The sequence below is a fragment of the Hylobates moloch genome, unplaced genomic scaffold, assembly GCF_009828535.3.
Source record: "Hylobates moloch isolate HMO894 unplaced genomic scaffold, HMol_V3 SCAFFOLD_1, whole genome shotgun sequence".
Classification (NCBI taxonomy): Eukaryota; Metazoa; Chordata; class Mammalia; order Primates; family Hylobatidae; genus Hylobates; species Hylobates moloch.
The window spans coordinates 189384061-189401678 of record NW_026652276.1 but is presented as its reverse complement, the minus strand read 5'-3'; the positions used below and the strand labels follow the sequence as shown (position 1 = coordinate 189401678).

General features: G+C 36.5%; 1 protein-coding gene across 1 annotated transcript in view; it reads left to right on the top strand.

Annotated features, from left to right (window-relative positions):
• Positions 1 to 17618, top strand: part of PNPLA8 (patatin like phospholipase domain containing 8) — a 50930-nt gene that overhangs the window by 12052 nt on the left and 21260 nt on the right. The window contains exons 4-6 of the mRNA XM_032761457.2: positions 6459 to 6610; positions 11515 to 11609; positions 12318 to 12489. Coding sequence (XP_032617348.1) covers positions 6459 to 6610; positions 11515 to 11609; positions 12318 to 12489 — 419 coding nt within the window. The remainder of the gene's footprint in view (positions 1 to 6458; positions 6611 to 11514; positions 11610 to 12317; positions 12490 to 17618) is intronic.

Below are 17618 nucleotides of genomic sequence, written 5' to 3'. Positions count from 1 at the left end.
ACAAAGCATTGTAGGGAATTAGAAGAAAGAAAAGATAAGAAAATAAAAATAATATATTTTAACTACCCTCAGATTACCACTGTAATGTATCAGAGTTTATTTGTGTTCATTGGATTAAGCTTCCTTAAGCTCTAATAGCAAACAACACTGAAATCTCAGTGACTTAACAAAACAGTTTTATTTCTGGCTCATGCAAAGTCAACTGTGGGTTTGGGTGACTCTTTGGCACAGTGAATCTCCATGTGGTGGTTACTTAGATCCTGTCCTGTTGTCTGTATTTTAATTGAGTCTTCCTCTATGATTTCTGTGGCAAGGAAAGAATATTTCAGCAGAAGTTCCCACAGGTTTCTTCTACTTACAATCTGTTTATCCTGTCCGATTGCATGGGCCTGAAAAGTACAAACTTCTGTATGCTTGGAAGGGGAAGCAAACTGGGTACTGGTGAACATTAGTAATGTCTGAACAGTATTCCTTCAGAAATTATTCTATGCACATATATACCAAAATAAACTCATTCTGTATATGTTGTTTCATAATCTGGTTTTTTAGCATATAATGTATACCTTTCTATATCAGTAAATGTTCCTTCATCCTATACCCAGTTTGAAAATGTTATTTATGTAACTGATTAGGTCCAAATGAGGGTTCAGTCTAGATCACACATTGCATCTGACTATTTCTCCAAGTCACTTAAAATATAACGCAGTCCTTCAGCCACACCTTCTTCACCTGCACCTTTAAAACTGATTTAATTGAAGACATTAGGCTGGTTAACAGGCAGAATGACTCGCTTTCTGGATGTACCTGCCTTCTTCCTTCTCAGTGTTATTTGAAGTGTTCGTCTTTCCTTTTCATTTCCTGAACATTGGAATTTAAATATAATGGCTTGATTGAGTTAAACATTTTGTTGTTAGAGCACATTGTAGGTAATGTCATGTGCCTTATAATGCATCATATCAAGACACACATGACAATTAGTTGAACAACCATTAGTAATGCTAAGGATGACCACTGGGTTAAGGTGATGACAATCTGCTTCTCACTGGACAATTGTGCTAGAAGCATTATCTCATCAACCATTAACCTAATCATTTCCAGAACTAATAATTTAATTAGAGTTGCAGAATGGCCAATGTCTAGTTCTGTTACTCCTACATTATAATTGACATTCTTCTGTAAAGTAGAGCCTCCTTCATCAACCAAAGCTATTTGGGTATTCTCAAAGGCAAATTTTACAGGAAAGGAAAGAGAAATGCTTAATTTCTTTGTGTTTAGTTACCAGTTTTCAAAGTAAGGTGTTGCTTTAATAGTTGCCTCAGTGATTAAATGAATTTCTTTACACTTTTAAAATAATATTATGGACTCCTTGTTTTTCTAAGTTAAATGTGTTTCTTTTTCTTTTTTTGGGAAACAGAGTCTCTGTCACCCAGGCTAGAATGCAGTGCCACAGTCTTCACTCACTGCAACTTCTGCCTCCCAGGTTCAGCCCAGCTCAGCCTCCTGAGTACCTGGGACCACAGGCATGCACCACCACACCCGACTAATTTTTGTATTTTTTGTACAAAGAGGGTCTCACCATGTTGCCCAGGTTGGCCTCGAATTATTGGGCTCAAGCAATCTGCCTGCCTTGCCTCCCAAAGTACTGAGATTATAGGTGTAAGCCACCTCACCCAGTCTGTTTCTTTCTTTTTTGTTGTTGTTTTTTGAGACGGAGTCTTGCTCTGTTGCCAGGCTGGAATGCAGTGGTGTGATCTCGGCTCACTGCAACCTCCGCCTCCTGGGTTCAAGGGATTCTCCTGCCTTAGCCTCCCGAGTAGCTGGGACTACAGGCGCCCACCACCACGCCCAGCTAATTTTTGTATTTTTAGTAGAGATGGGGTTTCACCATGTTGGCCAGGATGGTCTCGATCATCTGATCTCAGGTGATCCACCTGCCTCAGCTTCCCAAAGTGCTGGGATTACAGGTGTGAGCCACCGCTCCCGGCATCACCCAGCCTGTTTCTATGATCTATTTTCTCCCCCTCTCTTTTTTAAAATGGTGAATTTGTCACAAGGATTCATACATCCTTTGGGTTTATTAAAAAACTTTTTATAAAAATATTATATGTAGAAAACAACACAAATCGTAAGTTTACAGCTCCATGATTTTTCACACATGAAATACATCTATATAACCACTACCCTGAATGAGAAACAATCTTATGAACACTCCAAACACTGTCCCCAAAAAGGTTGATCAGTTTTTCAGAATTCTAGCAGCATAATTTAGTTGTGCCTCTTTTTGCATGTTCTGTGAATGATACAACATGTATTCTTATATGTCTGGTTTTTTTTTTTTTTCACTCAGTATTATGTTTGTAAGAACCTTCTATATTGTTGGGTATACTTTTCATTTTTCCCTCTACTGCTAGACATTTGGATGGTTTGCAGTTTGGGAATATTTAGTAGTAGTACCTCTGGGTTATATCTTTTGGAAAACATAGGTCTTCGTTTCTTTGGGGTATATACCTAAGAGTACTATTGCTGCTCACAGAGTGAGCATATTTGTATCATTAGTAGATACTGCCAAATGGTTTTGCATAGTGGTTGTGCCAATTTATTCTTTCACCAGAATTCTATGAGGCCTCTGTGTTCTACTTTCTTTCCAACACTTTATTTTGTAATTTTTTTTTTGAGACTGAGTGTCGTCCAGGCTGGAGTGCATTGGTGCGACCTCGGCTTGCTGCAACCTCCGCCTCCTGGGTTCAAGCAGTTCTCCTGCCTCAGCCTCCCAAGTAGCTGGGATTACAGGCACGCACCAGCACACCCTGCTAATTTTTCGTTTTTTAGTAGAGACGGGGTTTCACCATGTTGGTCAGGCTGGTCTCCAACTCCTGACCTCAAGTAATCTGCCTGCCTCGGCCTCCCAAAATATTGGGATTACAGCCGTGAGCCACTGTGGCCAACCTTTTTAAATCTTTTTAATTTGAGCAGTTTTGTTGGGTGTTAAGTGATACTAAATTGTGGTTTTAATTTTTTATTTCATTGATAGCTATGACATTCAGCATCTTTTCCAGGGTTTATTGGCCATGTTTATACTTCCTTTTGAAGTACCTATTCCAGATCTTGCCTATTTTTCCATTGGGTTGACCAACTTTTTCTTCATTATTTGTAGAATTTTAAAAATATATCATGGTCGTAACTCACTTGTCATATGTGTGGCGTGTATGTGTATGTCTTACGAATATGTTCTCCTATTCTGTGGCTGACCTTTTCACTCTTGTGTTTTTTGATGAATAGATACTCTTAATTTTGTCCACTTTATAAATACTTTTCTTTATAGTTAGTACTTTGTGTCCTGTTTAAGAAATCTTTGCCTATCCTAAAGTCATAAAAGTATTTTTGGCCAGGCGCCGTGGCTCAGGCCTGTAATCCTAGCACTATGGGAGGCTGAGGCGGGCAGATTATGAGGTCAAGAGATCAAGACCATCCTGGCCAACATGGTGAAACCTCGTCTCTACTAAAAATACAAAAATTAGCTGGGCTTGGTGGCGTGTGCCTGTAGTCCCAGCTACTTGGGAGGCTGAGGCAGGAGAATGGCTTGAACCCGGGAGGCGGAGGTTGCAGTGAGCCGAGATCGCGCCACTGCACTCCAGCCTGGCAACAGAGCGAGACTCTGTCTCAAAAAAAAAAAAAACCACATATATATATATACATTTTCCTGTGTTTTCTTCTGAAACCTTGCTTTGCCTTTTACTCTTCTATCTACTATCCATCTAGAATAGATTTGGTTGTGTGGTGTGTGTCAGAAGCCCTGACTTTTAAAAAATACACTTATCCAGTTGACTCAGCACCATTTATTGAAAAGACCTGCATCATAAATGATATGTGTATATGGATCTGTTTCTAGACACAGTATTTTTTATTTACGTATTTTTTGAGATGGAATTTTGCTCTTGTTGCCCAGGCTGGAATGCAAGGCGCAATCTCGGCTCACCACAACCTCCACCTCCCAGGTTAAAGCGATTCTCCTGCCTCAGCCTCCCTAGTAGCTGGGATTACAGGCATGTGCCACCATGCCCAGCTAGTTTTGTATTTTTAGTAGAGATGGGGTTTCTCCATGTTGGTCAGGCTGGTCTTAACAGGCATGTGCCACCATGCCCAGCTAGTTTTGTATTTTTAGTAGAGATGGGGTTTCTCCATGTTGGTCAGGCTGGTCTCGAACTCCCGACCTCAGGTGATCCACCCACCTCGGCTTCCCAAAGTGCTGGGATTACAGGCATGAGTCACCGTGCCTGGCCAGATACAGTATTTTGTCCCTCTGGTATATTTGTCTGTTGTGCTGATAGTGCACTGGCTAAATTTTTGCAGCTGTATAAACTTAATATTAGGTAGTATAAATCCTCCAACCTTGTTCTTCTTAATATTGTTGGCTTGGCTATTCTTGACATGTTATATTTCTACATGAATTTTAGAATCAGCTTATCTAAAAAAAATTTTTTTAAAGAGAAAAACATAGTGGGATTGCAGTGAATAAGTGGAACAATTTAGGGTGAATTGGGTCTTTGTTGAGTTTCCAAGCCATGACATATGGCATATTTTTTCAATTATTTGGGTCATCTTTATTTTCCTTCTGTGTTTTAAAAATTTTCAGTTTGGGTGTCTTTTACATCTTCCACTGGAATGATTTTATTTAACTAATTCATAGGTATCTGATATATTTTGATAATTTTATTTTGTTATTTTTATTTCAACATCTTTTTGTGGTAATTCTAATATGAACATCAATTCTTGGTTTTTGTCATGCGGTACTGGATTCACATACATTATAGTTTTTCTGGATGCTGGACATCGTAAGTTTAAAAATTGCATAAGCTCTAGATTATATCAAATTATATCTTTTTCCAGGGTTTATTTGTTCTTCTGTTTGGCATTTGAGTGGAGCCCTGATAGCCTTAATTCAGTTAGGGTCAAACCTGGATCAAGGCTGTATTACAGTTTGGATAAGACCTCTAATTTGCCCTGATTTGGGGGCATATTCTTCCAGGGCTTTCAGTCGAGAGCCTGGTGTGTTCACTTAACCACCACCTCATTGGGTCATAAAATCTCAAGAATACAAAGCCTTCCACTCTGATTTTCAGAGGTCTTCAGCTTACCTTTCGCCTTCCACACCTCATGATTTTAGAATTCAGCAAATGTCTTGAGGTAAAGCCAGCCATGTGTTTGAAGCCCTTCAGGTCTTCCAATTTTTTCACTCCAAACCCCTTAGATGCTAAATGATCAGCTGGTTTCTCTGTCTTTTATTTGGGACCCTCTGTCTGAGTCAGACTCACTTTTTTGGTCCTTTACTTTTTCCTGGAATCAGCAAATGCCTCAAGGCAAGAAAAGCTATAGTTTACCAGCTCACTTCCTAGCAATTACTCCTTCTCCAGATTCTTGGCTCCATCTGTTCTTGTTGCTTCAGCAGCTCTCTGTCTGATGCCTTTAAACAGATGGTACTTTTCTTGTATTTCATCAAGATTTTCTTGTTCTTGATGTGAGCGTTGATCTCTAACAGAGTGTTTCATCTTAACCGGAAATGGAAATTTGCATTATTCTGCACCATTGCTCAAGTTCCTCTAGTGGGGCCTCACAGCTCAGTATTAGGGGAAAAAATATTGAGAAAGAATTTAGAGTATTTCAGATTGATTGATCATAAAAAAGAAACAAAATGAGTGATACCTAGATAATTATTTGATTTACAGAAGGTTACACAGCAGAATTATAGCTGTCACTCAGCCATTCCATTAAACCTGGGGTACTGACTATGTAAGATGCTTCTGTGTACAGAAGCTAGAGAATCTTTGGTAAGCAACATAGAACTCTGGGATTTAAGCTTTGGTCTGTGATCAACAATATGATGTTGAGTGCTTAGAATCTTGAAGTCTCAGCTTTATTTAAACTGATTATTTAATTGTAGTGGCCTGCTTTTACCTTCTCACCTCAGTTACCTTTGTTAACATTTGTTTGTATTGCTTTATGAGGCACCCTTGAATCCCATATGCAGTATATACAAGATGGTTCATTATTTCTTTTTAATAACAGTTTAACTTCTAGTAGTTACTATGAATCAGTTTTAGTCTCTTAGTCTCAAGATTTGGACAAAATATTATACAAAATTTATAATGTTAACCTTTTGTTGTAATAATTTGTAAATTTCTATCATTAAGTAAATTATATTTTCTTTAGTTAAATGTTACATCTTTTAATGAAAATATTTGAATATTGGTTAATTTTTGTCCTCAATATTAGAACAAATATAATCTAGAAAAATTGACATTAATATATCAAAAACTAATCTGTCTTATAAGATTACTGAGAAAATAATGAACACTGTCACCTTGATTGTCATGTGGTGAACTGCATGTATTGGTTAATAATAATCATACATTTTCAGTCTTGATTTGACAAAAGCAACAAAGTATCTTTTCTCAATATAGGAAAGAATTATTCCATATTTATTACGACTGAGACAAATTAAGGATGAAACTCTTCAGGCTGCAGTTAGAGAAATTTTGGCCCTAATTGGCTACGTGGATCCAGTGAAAGGGAGAGGAATCCGAATTCTCTCAATTGATGGTGGAGGAACGAGGTAAGGCTAGGAACATGATTCTTTTTTTTTTTTTTTAAGATGGAGTTTCCCTCTGTTACCCAGGCTGGAGTGCAGTGACATAATCTCGGCTCACTGCAACTTCTGCCTCCCAGGTTCAGGCGATTCTCCTGCCTCACCCTCTCAAGTAGCTGGATTTACAGGCTCCCGCCACCACACCTGGCTAATTTTTGTAGTTTTAGTAGAGACAGGGTTTTACCATATTGGCCAGGCCGGTCTCGAACTCCTGACGCCAGATGATCTGCCTGCCTTGGCCTCCCAAAGTGCTAGGATTATAGGCGTGAGCCACCGCGCCCAGCTGGAACATGATTCTTAAAAACTACAGATTCAATTCAGCTTTAGGAATTTAAAAAAAAAAGATTTGATATAATTATATCATTATAAAATCAAATTTTCAAAATAAAACATGAAATTGTTTTAATTAATACTTTATTAATCTAAGTGCTACTCTGACGTATACTTCAGTTCTTTGGTTTGATTTAGTATTTATATTTTCATATTTGATTTGATTTTAGTATTTATATTTTTATATTTGGCCTTTTTAGACCTTTTTGGTAGTTTAGAAGCTTATCAACCATTATTCTCATAAAATCTTGACAGTGTTTTATAGTTTTAGCTTTCTTTTATTATTTTATTTTATTTTTTTGGAGACAGAGTCTTGCTCTGTCACCGAGGCTGGAGTGCAGTGGTGCGATCTCAGATCACTGCAACCTCTGCCTCCCAAGTTCAAGCAATTCTCCTGTCTCAGCCTCCCAAGCAGCTCGGATTATAGGTGTCCGCCACCATGCCTGGCTAATTTTTTGTATTGTAAGTAGAGATGGGGTTTCACCATGTTGTCCAGACTGGTCTTGAACTCCTGACCTCAGGTAAACCACCTGCCTCGGCCTCCCAAAGTGCTGTGATTACAGGCGTGAGCCACCGCGCCCAGCCAGCTTTCTTTTATTACGCTTATCTTACCCATATATATCAACTAGTCACTTGATAAAGTGATGGTTACAAAATGAGGCTATATTTACTTCCTGACTTCTGATGTCTTCACTTGGAGATGCCAGTTCTGGTGCCATATAAGAAATAAATCCTTTCTTTGTTCAGAAGGAGATAATTTCACTATTAAGCTCTATTTTTACTACTGGCAATCCATCCATGCTTCCTACTCAGTCTTTGTTTATCTAGTTCCTTCCAACTTGTTGGTCAGATTTTTTGGCTTGGTTTTTCAAACCTTTTCCCCAAAATCTTCTAGCTCGTTCTCTAGTTCCCTGCCATCTCTACTGTTACTTCGTAATTCATAGTACATGCCCTGCCTATTGTTCTTAGCTTTAACTTACCTCTCTGATTTTGCTTTTTGGTATACCCAACTTGCCAACCACTCTTCTGTGTGTTCAAGTACTACCCTGTATCTTTTTGTTAAATTCCTTGGTTCTGTATTCACCCAAGTCCTTTATACTTTGATATCAATATGAAGGAAGGAGTAAGTAATGAGAGAAGGAAGCTAACCTCAGATGGTGGCAGTGGAAGGCAGGAGGAAGGAAAAACGTACCAGTAACTTTTTTTTTTTTTTTTTTTTTTTTTTTTTGCTCTCGTTGCCCAGGCTGGAGTGCAGTGGCGTGATCTCGGCTCACTGCAACCTCCACCTCCCAGGTTCAAGTGATCAATTCTCCTGCTGCAGCCTCCCCAAGTAGCTGGGATTATAGGCATGCACTACCACACCCGGCTACTTTTGTATTTTAGTAGAGACGGGATTTCACCATGTTGGCAAGGCTGGTCTCAAGCTCCTGACCTCAGGTGATCCACCCGCCTCGGCCTCCCAAAGTGCTAGGATTACAGGTGTGAGCCACCACGCCAATACCAGTAACTTTTAAGAAACATGGAGACAGGATATGGTAGACATAGGTCAAGATCACTCTAAGAGTAAACCTGTGTGTGACTGGGACAAAATTGCAGGGAATCTCAACAGATTGGTGTTGAGGAAAGACAGTTCTTTCTTGAACATATTTAATGTAAGATTATATCCATATAGAAGTGCTCGGGTGGCAAAGGCCCACTGAAGAGAGAAAAATCTTTAAAGATCTTAGAGGATATTTCTTAGGAAAGTGAAATAATCTTAAGAAGGTGTATGTCATTCATGTGATATAGATAAAGTGATAACTGGAGAGATTATTCTAGTTCATCGAATTGGTTCCAGATGGTGAAAAATAGGGAAAATGGCAGTTAAATGAGTAGGAGCATTTCACTAAGGAGCAGAAGGAATCCTCTCTGCCATAAAGTTCAGGGGAGTTGGGACAGGTAGTGTCATTCATTGAGTCAGCTAACAAATACTGGGGACCTACTATGTTGTAAGCACTGATTTAGATCCTGGGGATGGTGAGCAAACAAAACAATACAGTGTTTGCATTGTAGAGAAGGAAAAGACAACAAATAGAAAAACAAAAATATGTTATTCTGGGTGCTATGAAGAAAAATAAAGCAAAGTGAAGGGATAGAGAGGAAGAGTACTATTTTAAAGAATGCTCAGGACCAAGACTTCTTTTTAAAGAAGTTATATTTATGTAGAGATAGGAAGGAAGTGAGAAAATTAACATTCATATGTCTAAGGTCAGACAAGCATGATGAAAAAGAAGTTTGTATCCAATAAATAGTTTATCTTGTAGAATAAGAGTTGTATTAGTCATATAGGGAGGAAATCAGTGTGAGGTAATTTGGGAAAATCTAGGGGTGGGTTAGGATGAAGTTAGGTTTAGATTAGTAATTCTCCACTGGAGGTGATTTTGCTCCCTAGAGGACATTTGGCAGTGTCTGGAGACATTTTTGGTTGTCACAACTAGAGCACTGCCACTTGCATCTAGTTTGAAGAGGACAGTTGTGACTAAACATCAGACAGTGCACAGGACAGCCCCACAAAACAAAGATTATCCAACCTAGAATGTCAGCAGTTCTGCTGTTGAGAAAACTTGGTTTAGGGGAATATGGGAAAGCAGCCCAGATGGGAGGTTTGTGTGGAAAGCAGTAATGTATGAGGGCTTGAGAGAAAAAATAAAAAACCCTATCTTTGACATCTTTATTATAAGAGAACCTACAGTGGTAGACATGGACAGTTGTGGCAATTTGGCAAATATATACGTATGTAAATTCATTCGGCATTTATGAGTACAACATTTTTAAATAGTTAATTTTCCCGATTATATGAGTAGTTAGAAAAACCTGAGAGAGAAAAAAACCCCAAAACCGTAGTTCACAGCTCTAAGATTATTTTAGTATTTTGATTTATTTTCTTCTAATCCTTTTCTATGTGAACGTATACGTGCCTATTTTATTTCCTTTTTGTGATAATAGAGGTCACATTGTTAAATATATTGTATCCAGCATTACATTTAATTCATCATGTCTTGCCTTGAATTAATAATGTACCTCTTTCATAAGACATCTTCTTAACTCTCCTCAAATCCACATTATTTGTTGTGTTTAAAAAATCAGCATCTTTGGTTTTCTCCTTTAATCTTACAGAATTTTCTAGTTACTTCCTGTTAACATTATCAAGGCACAATGTGACACTCTAAATTTTTTGGTGCCTAACTACCTTTGTGTTCCAGGACTTACCTACCTCCTGCCTTGTGTTGGGAATAGAGCTTTTCATCGTTTTTTTTTTATTCTCCCACTGTTAAAAATTGTCATGATACACACATGACAGTTTACATGGTACATACACCCACAATTGGTCTATATCTCCTAAGCTTTTTCATCGTTTCGCATTCCTTCATGAAGCTATTAACTGCTGTTGGCAAGGATTCAGAAATGAGCAAAGTCAGCAACATTAATTAATATACCATTAATGTAGAGGGTTAACCTAAAGTTATTGAGAGTTTTTAAAAATGAATAAAGAAAAGGGAGCTGAAAAATCTGACTGGTGGCCGGGCGCAGTGGCTCACACCTGTAATCTTAGCACTTTGGGAGACCGAGGCCGGTGGATCATGAGGTCAGGAGATCGAGACCATCCTGGCTAACATGGTGAAACCCTGTCTCTACTAAAAAAAAAAAAAAAAAAAAAAAAAAAAATCAGCCGGGCATGGTGGCGAGTACCTGTAGTCCCAGCTACTCGGGAGGCTGAGGCAGGAGAATGGCATGAACCTGGGAGGCGGAGGTTGCGGTGAGCCCAGTGAGCCACTGCACTCCAGCCTGGGCAACAGAGTGAGACTCCATCTCAAAAAAAAAAAATCTGACTGGTGAAATATGTAAGACAAAAATGTATAGAGTCATAGGTGACCAGCTATATTAATAAGAGAAGAAACCAAGATATGGCATTCCAAAACCAGTGAGTGAGTTTTTAAGTGTTTTCCAGAGTTTTTTTTTTTCAATTTTATATTGGCATATCTTTGTATTCTTATTTAGTTGTTTGTTGGTTTTTGGCATTCTTAAGAAGTGTATTTGGGTAGATTTCTTCTTCTTTTTACTTTTTTTTTTTTTTCTGTAGAAATGGGATCTCGCTATACTGTTCAGCTGGTCTTGAACTCCTGGCCTCAAGTGATCCTCTTACCTCAACCTCCCAAAGTGCTGGGATTATAGGAATGAGCAACTCACTGCCTGGCCAGATTTATTCTTAAAGAGATACTGTTCTGCAGAAGGATGGGTTCAGTGAAAAAACAAGAGAAAGATACTAATATAAATTTTAAAATGTGCTGACTTAGTGTAGGTTTTGTATCATTTAGATATTAGATTTTCAAAAGTAATCCTAAAAATTTGGACAGGCAATTTTTACTGATTCTGATTTATATTATTAATTTTCATGTCAGCATATAAACTGCAAAAGCAATTCTTAGATTGTTTTATTCAACAGCTTAAATTATTTTTTCTTTAAACAGGAATTGTCATTTTGCCTTTAATCTTTTCTGTAGGGGCGTGGTTGCTCTCCAGACCCTACGAAAATTAGTTGAACTTACTCAGAAGCCAGTTCATCAGCTCTTTGATTACATTTGTGGTGTAAGCACAGGTAATTATTATTATATGGAAGTGGTGCATTCTGGCAGTACATTAAGGAAAAGAATATTAAGCACTTATGTTTAAGATCGTAGTCCTTTGCCTTCTCCAGCCCTCTTTCCATACCCCAAAATTTTCTCCTTCGTTTTTTGTTCATGGTTATGCCAGTTAGGCACACGAGGTGGCAGTGTGTCCTACCTATTATAGCTAGATATGGAATCAGCTCTTTAAAAGGACATCCAAGAGTACCTAATATCTCCTAGGACTAACTTGAAGGAGAATTGCTTAGTGACTTGGTGAGTTTTCAAATATACCATATTCTGTGACTAAAACTAAGTAATTCATTGATGTTAGAAAGAACATGAATTATCTACCATAGTATCTTATATATAATTTAATGTAAAACAACACATTTGTAAATATTTTTTAATTATTATTGTTATCATTATTGGGGGTAGCATTTATTTAATCCTTTTTGAGACCTGGTAAATCCCTTTACATTTGTTAACCCAGTAAGACACATGAATTTTGGTTGTTCTTATTACTCCCATTTTACCCCTGAAACAAATGGGGCTCTGAGAAGGAAAGTCATTTGTCCCAGGTGACATAGCTAGAAAGTATCAACGCTAAAATTTAAGCCAAAACTATGATTCAGGAGATCTTATCATCATAAGGGCTATATAACTGAACACTGATAAAAGCTAAGGATTCTTTTTTCCAGGTGCCATATTAGCTTTCATGTTGGGGTTGTTTCATATGCCTTTGGATGAATGTGAGGAACTTTATCGAAAATTAGGATCAGATGTATTTTCACAAAATGTCATTGTTGGAACAGTCAAAATGAGTTGGAGCCATGCATTTTATGACAGTCAAACATGGGAAAACATTCTTAAGTAAGTTACAATTACTTTTTTTAAATGTTGTGATTATATAGGTAGTATGTGCATATTATAATTTGAAAAATGTCAATATTAAATTATATCCTTACATATTATAATTTGAAAAATATCAAGAATATTAAATTATTTGACTAATTAGAGATAACCACTGTTAGTATTTTGGTAAATCATAGTTTAGTAATTGTTTTGGGGGGTTCATGTGTGTGAGATTTGCATGTAAAAGTTGCAATTGCTTTTTTTATAAATATGAGATATTTGCATCCTATTGTTTTTACTTAACATATTAAGTGTGTCTATTTTAGAATGACTTAAAAGTCATTCTAAAATATTCAATTATTTTTATCTTTATTTATTTTTCGACACACGCTCTCACTCCCGTTGCCCAGGGTAGAGTACAGTGGTGCTATCTTGGCTCACTGCAGCCTCAACTTCCCAGGCTCAAGTGATCCTCCCACCTCAGCCTCCCAGGTAGCTGGGACCACACGTGTGCACCACCATGCCCAGCTAATTTTTTCTATTTTTAGTGGAGACGAGATTTCACCATGTTGCTCAGGCTCCTAACCTCAAGTGATCGGCCTGCCTCCCAAAATGTATATAATCATAAAATATAAGCATAAAATCATCCACAATCCTATTATTCAGAGCTGTAGACTTTAATATATCTCCTTCTAGTTTATTAGACCGTATACATTTTGTATAGCTGATATTAGATTGTAGATGTAAATTTGTATCCTTTTCCTTTTTTCAAACGTTCTTAAAATCTCGTGACATATCGTTAAAAACTACCTTATACTCCAGAGTGGGATGTTACATTTTCTTAATCATTTCCATTTAGGATTTTTGTGGACATTTACGACATTTATGTTCCTAATTTTTTGGGATTATGAACAATGCTGTCACAGAAAACTTTAAATTTCTTCTCACATTTCAGAATATATCAGTAGGTCACTATATAAGAAGCATATTTATTGGGTCCAATGTTGATGTCTTCTTAAAATAATTATTATATAGGAAATAGAAAATATATCGAGAAAACAATAAAAATAATTTATAATCCCACTAAGAACAAAAGCAATATTAACATGGTGATGGGTTTTTTCTGTAATTTCTTACAGATAGACAAGTGTATATGTGTGTAGTTGTGAGTGTGTGTGTATCCATTCTCTTTACAAAATTCAGATAATGCACGTGTAGGTTTGTGTCCTGCATTTTCACTTAGCATTTTATCACAGATGATTTCCTATGTCAGTTAATATTTTTTGAAACATATATTAATGGTTCTTCACCATTTTATGGATGTACTATTTTTTATTTAACAAATCCTCTCTTAGAAAAGGATACTTCAGATACTCTTGCAGTTCAAAATAAAATTTAGATAAACATCTTACATCTCTACTTAAATCTCTGGCTATATCTTTAAGGTAAATTTCTAGAAGTAAAATTGTGAGTCAGAGGATATGCATGTTTTAAGAATCTTGATACATACATAGCTGAATTTGTTCTTCATTACAGTGGTTTTAGCTTATTCATCTGCCAACATCAGTTTGTATTTCTGTTTCATGAAATATTTGTGAACACCAAACACTTAATTTTTAAAATGACATCAGTTTGAGAGATTTTGAAACTCATGTTTCAATTTGTATCAGTTTCATTATTGATAAGTTTGAACTTAAAAAAAGGTTTCGGTTTTTGATGGTTTTTTATTTTTTGTGTGTGAATTTTGAGGGCATAATTTTTGCCTATTTTCTTATGGGATATTCCTCAATGTATTGTAAATATATTAACCATATATTGAAAAAGTGCTGATTAATAATTTTTTAACGTAGAGGATTGAAACATCTTCATTTAGCCAAATCTTTTCCTTTAATGATTTTTAACTTTTATGTTTGTAAGTCTTTTCTACAATCCTACTACTGGGTATATATCCAAAGGAAAATAATTCATTCTGTCAAAAAGACACATGCACTCATGTGTTCATCGTAGCACCGTTCACTCATAGCACTGTTCACAATGGCAGATACATGGAATCAACCTAGGTGCCCATCAACAGTGGATTGGATAAAGAAAATGTGGTACATATACATTGTGGAATACTATGCAGTTATAAAAAAAAAATCATATCCTTTGCAGCAACATGGTTAGAGCTGGAGGCCATTATAATAACCTAACACAAGAACATAAAACCAAATACCACATCTTCTTACTTATAAGTGAGAGCTAAACATTGAATATACATGAACATAAGGATGGGAACAATTGATGCTGGGGACCATTAGACAGGAGGGAGAGTGGGAGTGTGAGCTGAAGAACCACTTGTTGGGTACTGTGCTTACTGCCTGTGTGATAGGATTGTTGGGACCCCAAGCCTCAGTGTCACACAGTTTACCCATGTAACAAACCTGCATGCATACTCTTTATACTAAAAGTTTAAATTTAAAAATAAATAAATAAGTCTTTTCTACTCTGAAGGTAGGTAAATATTTGTATTATTTCCTAGTTCTAAAGTTTTCAGTTTATATGTAATTCTGAAGTTACCTAAAACTTATTTTGATATATGTTGTAAGAGAATCAAGCTTTATTTTTTTAATCAAATGTTAATCCAAATGTCCCAGCTCCATTTACCAAGTGTTTTTTTTAACTGATTTGAAACATCATCTTTATCATATTTGAAATTCTTATCTATATTAGAATCTGTGTTCAAGTTTTTGGTTTCTCTGTGGATTTATTTTCATACAAATTCTGTAAATTTAGTTGAACCTTTGCATAATATTTTTATAATGATACAGCATAGCAAATCTTTTCTCCTTATTCTTTTACACAATTTTCATTTAATCTTCAAAGTTAATCTTAGGCTACTTTTATCACATAAAAAAAAATTCCACTGGTATTTGGATGGAAATTACATGAAATGTATCACTTATTTTGTGGAACATTGACATCTTTTCAATCGTGAAAGCTTCCCATCCATTATCATTGTATGTTACTTATTTTCACATCTTTTGTGTCTATTAGAAAATATAATTCACCTTCCTGGCCTACACGGTGAAACCCCATCTCTACTAAAAATACAAAAAAAAAAAAAGCTGGGCATGGGGGCGGGCGCCTGTAGTCCCAGCTACTGGGGAGGCTGAGGCAGGAGAATGGCGTGAACCCGGGAGGTGGAGCTTGCAGTGAGCTGAGATCGCACCACTGCACTCCAGCCTGGGCGACAGAGTGAGACTCCGTCTAAAAAAAAAAAATATATATATATATATAAAATTCATATCTATTCCCAGTATTCGTACGATCAATACTTTTTAGTATTTAATGAAAATTTAAAAATTTATTCTAAAACCAGCTTCTCTACTATGAAATTTTTTTTCCTTTTGTTACTTATGAGAGTATCTTTGCATATTTGTGTATTGCTGTCTCATTTTTGCTCTTCTGGAAACTTCTTTATTTTTAATCATAGCATTGATAAATTTTATCAGTGTAGTTAGTTGTTTTTTCTTTCTCTGCTTTTTCAAACTCAGCCTTTGCTGCAGAACAAGCCACTGCAAAACTTAGTGGCTTAAAACAATGATGATTTAGTCTCATGACTCTGTGGTTTGACCGGATGTTTCTTCTGTTCTTGCCTGAGCTCACTTGGTGGCTCCGCTAATGGGCCTGGGAAGCCTCTCTCTCCACCTGGTCATTCTCACTCAAGCTTCATCTCATCATTGTGGTTTCAGAGTTCCCAGAGAGCAAGCCCCAGTGCATAAGCACTTACCAAGCCTCAGTTTAATGGCATGTTTGCTGAGGTCACATGGACGAAAGCCACGCCAACCAAGAGTCTGTGTAGGAAGAGACTATATACAACGACATGGATACCAGGACTGTGATTCACTGGGTGCCAGTATTGTTAATATTCTTCTGTATCTACCTTCTGGCCTTTTTTGTCATAGCATTTTTTTTTCCCTCATTGTTTATTGAGAGGACTTTTATTTATTTATTTTGCTGTGATAATTTTGCGTTACTTTAAGGGAACTATATTATGGCATCAGTAGAATCTAGGCATGTTGATTTTTTTTTTCATATTTTGACATCTCGGAAATAAACAATTACCATTGCTTTTTTTTAGAAGTTTATATTCATAAGTTAATTCACTAAAAGCATTTTAGCTTTTGATAAAACCAAGATTTAAACAAAAATAAAAATAAATAAATATGAACTTTGCCAAAAAGTGTGAAAGCAGCATGCTCCTAGGATTTCTCTTGTAATTTTACAGTAAGAACTCTGTGAAAAGACAAAGAATCTTAAAAAGATAAAATGCATTGATCTTCATGTAGTAGAAATGTATAGATCAGGTTGGGAAAGACAAAAGATCTTGTCCATTTTGGAAAGTATTTTACATTGATATTTATTAAAGCTTATAAAGGGTAGATCACTAAGCAGTTTGTAAATATTCTTTTTATGAAATTCACTAATATTCTAGTTGAGAAACATGAGTATTGTTTGAAAAACACATTAGAAAATGGTTTTACTCATGAGGAAGTTTGGTGAAACCATAGTCTTTGTATTCAATGTAGGAAAATACATAATTTTTAAGTCTGGAAAAGTCTGCATTGAAATAAAATTCTCTTATTATGGAATTGCAAAAATTGCTGCCCAAGGACAATTTCTGTAATGTCATAGTAATTGAAATGCCAACTCTGATGATTTTCAAAGCCGTTTTCTTGATGACATTGGCTGTTACCAACTAAAACAAGCTTAAAGTCTCATTGTCCTCACCTGGTTACTCTAACTAGCCCATGCATACTTCTGCAGTCTTATCTCAACACAGCTCCTTTATCCTATTGGCAGGACCCTGAAAACAACACATTCATTTTGCCTTTGTGCCTTTAACCTGTATATGTCCTAGCTTTAAATATGTTGCCTTGCAGTCTTTCAGTGTCTTCCTCAAGCAACCTTCCTGCATCTTTTCCAGTTACTGCCCCTCTGTTGGTTGCTCCACCTCAGAACTATAGATACTTGCAGTTTGAATCAGAGGTTGATAAATAACTGCATATTGTTTCATGTGCATTAATGGGATTATAAGCCTCCCAGAGCAGAGTCTTACATTTTTTCCCTCATAGCACTTTGACAAAGCCATGGACAAACAGTAA